This window comes from Nipponia nippon, unplaced genomic scaffold, assembly GCF_047370975.1.
Source record: "Nipponia nippon isolate SJK-2023a ecotype South Korea unplaced genomic scaffold, ASM4737097v1 scaffold_2, whole genome shotgun sequence".
NCBI classification, from domain to species: domain Eukaryota; kingdom Metazoa; phylum Chordata; class Aves; order Pelecaniformes; family Threskiornithidae; genus Nipponia; species Nipponia nippon.
The window spans coordinates 56378792-56384985 of record NW_028262336.1 but is presented as its reverse complement, the minus strand read 5'-3'; the positions used below and the strand labels follow the sequence as shown (position 1 = coordinate 56384985).

The 6194-nt window shown below is 44.6% G+C and overlaps 1 protein-coding gene across 6 annotated transcripts in view; it reads left to right on the top strand.

The window, feature by feature from the left end:
- The first annotated feature begins 1987 nt into the window (after nt 1-1987).
- Nucleotides 1988-6194, top strand: part of AKAP17A (A-kinase anchoring protein 17A) — a 39524-nt gene continuing 35317 nt past the window's right edge. For 5 of the 6 annotated variants that reach the window (XR_015704722.1, XR_015704721.1, XM_087757503.1 and 2 more), the window contains exons 1-2: nt 2117-3200; nt 5355-5503. Coding sequence is in view for 4 of the 6 variants with exons in the window: in XM_087757503.1 (XP_087613629.1) it covers nt 2439-3200; nt 5355-5503 (911 nt within the window). In the remaining 2 variants the exon portion in view is untranslated. Of the gene's footprint in view, nt 3201-5354; nt 5504-6194 lie in introns of all 6 variants that reach the window. The other variant, XM_087757504.1, reaches the window with a different exon arrangement.

Sequence of the window (6194 nt, the reverse complement as noted above, 5' to 3'; positions counted from 1 at the left end):
AGCTACAGTGAGAAGCTCTGATGTGTTATCTGCAAAGTAGTGTAAGACCATTTAAGAACTGTACTTGAGGATCTGCTGGCCTATCAAATACTTTGCCTCATTTGTACAGTGGGCAAAGCAGACATGAAAAGCGAACAAGCACAAAATGGACAACTGCCTCCTGTTCCCACTACTGCAACTTAAATCCTATTTTTTCACAGCTGTAAACTGAGGACCAGTGCAGGATCAGAGCACATTCAAGAGGTGTGCTTTGGTATGCCTTGAATATTTATTGGTTAACGATTATGTAAAGACACATCAATACTTTCCATATTTCCATTTCTTCTGCCCATGAAGTTGGGGAGAAGAAAGGGAGATCTTTTCCTATTCAGGTGCCAATTGATTAAACAATTCCTGGATATTGAGAACACCAAGAATACCATCCTGTTAAAGACTCGGAGCTCTGAATTCATGTGTCTGCATGCAGATGGCTACTTGTAAAACAGAAACAGGATTCAGCTTCCTGGCATAGGGGCTTAGAGTCTATCGAGATGCGCTAGGGTATTGGAGATAGCTAAGGTGCAGTAGGTTCAACCCAGGATTTGAGAAGACTCACACCCACCTAATGCAGCAGCTGAAAACCAAGCGGGACCCAGACCCCACAGCTCCTAAGATGACACCGAAGGCTCAATTCAGTTGTCTAACTCACATGCCTACTGCCATTTGGGATGCTGTAGGGTATTCAGCATAACCTGCAGCTGACAGTGTAGTCAGGTTTCCTGTAGGTCATGTGGCGTATTTTCCAGACCCATGTATGTAGCTGGGGTATCTTACAGCATCTCAAATGGAATCATAGAATGTCCCGAGTTGGAAGGGACCCACAAGGATCATCAAGTCCAACTCCCGTCCCTGCATACGACAACCCCAAAAATCACACCATATGTCTGAGGGCATTGTCCAAATGCTTCTTGAATGTTGACTCAAATAGCCCTAGTCACTCATGTTTATGCAACTAAATTACATCTTGTTGACTTGTGCCGTTCTTTCATAAATACTGAGTCTGGGTTTGTTTTCAAAGAAAGCACAGACTGTTGGAAATGTGCGGTAAGCACCCAGTTGGAGGCTACCTTCCTTGGCCGTTGATGACCCCAGACACCCCAGCCGTGTTCTCCACTCGCCAGGGTGGCTTTCGGCAGGGTTTCTGTGCCCTCATGCCCCAGGCTGTTAGAAGGAAATGGTGAAAATTACCTTATTGGGAAACACACCTGTTGGTACATGCTGGGTGTATGCACACTAACCGCAGCGTACACGGTATGTCTTTGTGGGAAAGCAAGAAACAAGAGCCCGGGTGCCACCAAGAAGTAGGTAGCAGCCGTTTTAATTTTAGGCCCCCACTCTCCCGCCTCGCCGCCAGGCGCCGCCCTCACGCCGCTGCCATAGAGAGGCCTACCATAGAGAGCGCGCCCGCCCCCTTGCCGGCCGGGGAGCCTTCCGCCACGCGGAAGCGGAAGCGGCCCCGGCGGCGCGCGGAGGGGCAGGGGCCGGCAGGCGCCGGGGGCGGTGGCGGTGGCGGTGGCGGTGGCGTGCGCGGGGCCGGCGGCCGTTGGCTGTGGTGCCGACCCCCCCCGCCGGCTGCGGGTGAGGCGGGCGCCGGGGGTTCCCTTCCGGGAGGGGGAGAGCCCGGCGGGGCGCCGCTGGGCTCTGGCGGCCGGGGAACGCCTCGGGGAGCCGGCGGCGGAGGGTGCGCCTAACCCTGCTCGGCCCGGCCCGGCCCGGCCCGGCCCGCCCCGCTGGGGTCGGTGGAGCGGGGGAGGCCTTCCCCGCTGGCCTCTTCCCGCGGGGGAGCGGCTGGCGGCCTTTCCGCGGGCGGGTGGTGCGGCCGGTGGTGGTCGCGGGCTCCGGTGTGGCTGACGGCGCTCCCCCGCCTTGTACTGCTGAGGCGGCTGGGAGGGAGGGCGGTGGGGCTTCAGGCTGTTGAATAAAAGGGTCGTTTTTCTCTCCTTGCAGACACTTTCCAAGCCTTTCTGCTGGAGAACGTGGGATCCGCCTCGGTGCTAGCCTGCTGGGGTTTACCGGTTGTTAAGTAGACTTCAAAGCGGTGTGACATCGCTCCGCCAGTCCCTTCCTGCCTGAGAAAGGGTAGCTGCTTTCTGAGCCATCACATACCAGCTTCATGTATCCCTAAGATTGTCATCAGCTTGGGTTTTTTCCTGAGGCCTTACTGAAGTTTAATTACTTATAGGCTCTAGTGGTTATAAAGTAATTTAAGATGTTTGTATTACTCAGTTTTAACTCTCTAATTGACTCTTGTATTAAGAGACATTGTTTTAACTTGGGAATGGTTAAATGGCCAAAGAATTCCATTATTTATGGATAAGGGCTGTTTTATTTGACTACTGTTGGCCTGCAACTTAAACTTGCATCTTTTATTTTTTTTTATCCTATGCTTTTTCTGTGTTATGGCTGCTGCAACAATAGTTCATGATACATCAGAAGCTGTAGAGCTCTGTGCTCCCTGTGGGTTATACCTTAAACCCATTACAAAAATGACCATCAGTGTGGCACTTCCTCAGCTGAAACAACCGGGAAAATCCATTTCAAACTGGGAAGTGATGGAAAGATTGAAAGGGATGGTGCAAACTCACCAGTTTTCCACTCTGCGGATTTCTAAAAGCACAATGGATTTCATCCGGTTTGAAGGAGAGGTTGAAAACAAAAGTTTGGTTAAATCTTTTCTGGCATGCCTTGATGGCAAAACAATAAAGCTGAGTGGCTTCTCTGACATTTTAAAAGTCCGGGCTGCGGAATACAAGATTGACTTTCCTACCAGACATGACTGGGACTCGTTTTTCCGTGATGCGAAAGATATGAATGAAACTTTGCCAGGGGAAAGGCCAGATACTATTCACTTAGAGGGTTTGCCTTGTAAGTGGTTTGCGGCAAAAGACTCTGGCTCGGAAAAGCCAAGTGAAGAAATCCTTATAAAAGTTTTCAAGAAATTTGGAGAAATACGTAATGTGGACATACCCATGCTGGACCCTTACAGAGAAGAAATGACTGGCAGAAATTTTCACACTTTCAGCTTTGGAGGCCATTTAAATTTTGAAGCTTATGTTCAATATCGAGAGTACGCAGGTTTCATTAAGGCCATGAATGCCCTGCGAGGGATGAAGCTGATGTATAAAGGCGATGATGGCAAAGCAGTGGCTTGCAATATAAAGGTGAGAAACTGCAGGCTTTTTTATGGGAACCCATGTGAAAGAGCAAGAACAGCTAAATGTTATTTCCCCAGTGCTTAAAACCTACATCTGTGTACTGTAGTGATGACAACAGGTGACATTAACAGCACTAATGTAGTTTTATGGACCAGCCATAATAGAATTTTTAAAGGAAAATGGTGGAAGAAAAATGTGATGTTAGACTACATGAACAAAGTGGGTGGTGTTTTGCTTTTTTTTTTTTTTTTAAGACAGTTCTAGAAATGAGAATGGCTTGACGGAAGGACCAAGTATACTAACATGACCTGCTAAATAGTTTTTAGAAAGTAATATGTATTTATAAATCTTGTCATTTCACTTAAAATTCTAATTCTGAACAAGTTCAGATGTATTTCACCAGAAGGCTGACTTTAAAGTGCATTGACCTCTCTTGTGTTGACTACAAATAGAAATTTTGGTGGAGAATTTCACAGCCTCTGTATTTGGTCCCTGCAGTGATAATGAGGTCTACCAGACAAGTGTCAGAACTGTGATGTTTAATAGCATGTGGCCTGTACGGCCTGGGTAATACACAGTTAATCTTTAGTGTACATCCCGTACAGAAAGGCCCCACAAAAATTTAAACGATAAAGTTAATCTGTAGCACAGTTTCCTGTGAATGCAGTATGCTTAATTCATAATATTTGCATACTGAGTTTTCCATATCTTTTTGTCTGTAATCTCATTGTCTTGGAAAATACAACTATGACAGGAGAGAACAAGATATCTATGAAAGCATGTCCTGAAGAAAATGTGCTCTGATACGTTTGGAGGTGGTCTGCATTTACACATCAGTTGAGTGAAATGTTTACGGATGTATTTCAGTATGCTCAATAGTAATTCATCAAATCAGAAAGTGTATTTCAGGAAAAAAACTTGAGTATTCCTTTGTGTAATGTGGGAACATGCAAATATTTATTCAAGTTGTAGTTTAGTCAGTATGAGTAAAATACTGTAATCTTTTATCTTGTTATCAAAGTTTGTCAGCTGGAGCATAGAAACTGTTTGTACCTTGACCCTCAAGGTTTTCAAGGGGATGTGAAATTCAAACTGTCACTTATATGCAGGGGATCAGGGTTCCCAAATTTAGTTTGGCCGTGCAAGAAGAAGCATGCCTTCCTGGCAGCTGCCCTGGGGATTGATAGGAAAGAGAGAGGGCTGTGTTTGCGGCTGTGCTGTCAGGACAGATCTCTTTAATACAAGGTCACAACACCTTGTCTGTTTCTACCTGTCTGTCCTTTCAGCCTGTTAGTGAAACATCATTTTACATAGAGCCTGGGTGAATTAAACTGCAGAGTATGTGCTCCTTGTTCTCTGCCCCGTGGTTCATGACAATGGGCCTGCAGGAATGTATTCTAGACCCCTGCCTGCCTGCACACAGGTGGTATTTAGAATGGGAGTTTGGGACACCAGGGGTGTGATGTCTGCTGGTGTCCTGTTCCAGCACGCAGCTGGACATGGCCAAGTTGTGCTCATATGTGCTGGAAGCCGAAGACTTTCCCAGGTCTCATTGCTCGGATGTGTGTAACTTCCTTTTCTCTTCTGTTCCTAGTCTCAAACTTGGAGCTTCAGCCCAGTATACCTCAATTTGGGCATCCTGGCATTAGAATGGGTGGGGAGGCACTTGCTTAAACCAGGTGCTGAATGTTGTAGAACTGTTTCTTCTGCTGAACTTAAGGATCACAGTTTTAGACAGAAAGGGAGGCCTTTATTTAGGCCCATTTCTACCTAGTGCTGTACAGCCCCTAAGAGCATACATGAGTTGAAAGAGTTCTGTATGTTCCTGTTCTGACAGGTTGAAAACATTGGACAGCTAGGGCCTAAACCACCCTAGGGTTTACTTTTGGATGTCAGACACATACAGAAGTGTAAACTGGTACCTGATTGTGCTAGCGTGCAGGCATTTAGTTCCCAGTTATCTGGTTATAGTACTCTGATGCTTGCTCTGGGCACATAGAGAAGTTCCCTTTGTTTTGAAAAAGGTTTTATGTTTCTGATTGTATTTACACTGTGGTTTGGATACCTTTGTGCTAGGTTGAAATTGTTGGGGATTGTGTAGGTTGTCGGGGATTTTTTTTTTTCTCTACTTAAAACTGTTTTCAATTGTATCCTGTAAAGGTTTCTTTTGACTCAACAAAACACCTCAGTGATGCATCAATTAAGAAGCGTCAGCTTGAAAGGCAAAAGCTTCAAGAGCTTGAAAAACAGAGAGAAGAACAAAAACGTAAAGAGAAGGAAGCTGAGGAAAAACAAAAAGAGGAAGAAAGGTATTTATCGCTTATTGCTCAGTTATATTTTTAACAATCAGGCATAACAAAACTGTAGTTGCCTCTTCGTATCTGCATCAATAGATAGAAAATAACTAAACACAAGTTTCCTTTCAAAGTTCTACTTCTGTAGCTAAAGTGAAGCACTTAAAATTGAGTGAGAATATTGTGGTCCTTTTGAGGAAATAGGGTTCAGGGATTATGAGATTTGGAGGAGTATTTTACACCTTTTTTTTTTTTCTTCTTGAACTTTAATTCCAGGAGCAGGGAACTTGCATGACGTGTAGTCATTCTGATAGAAAAATATGCATTGTAAATGGGGAATAGAAAATAATGCACTAGTTCTACTACTAAATAACTTTGATGTTATAAAGCTCATTTGTTCTTAACATCGGTATTTTTCCAGGAAACAGATGGGATACAAGCATATCTTAACAGTGACATTTTAAGAAAAAGTATAGGGGTGCAAATGTCATAAGACAGCTATTCAGAATATAAACACAAATGGAGCAAATTGTTTCAGAGGTTGTATGGTGCCTATTTGCTTTGATGTGTATAAATTGTTATTGCTTAATGTTAAGATATTTAAAGTTTCTGAAACTGTAGGGTTATTTAGATTATCACTAATGCTTATGTTCAGTTCAAAATATCAAATCGCCAAAATGCTCAGTTTCCTAAAAATCATGCCATT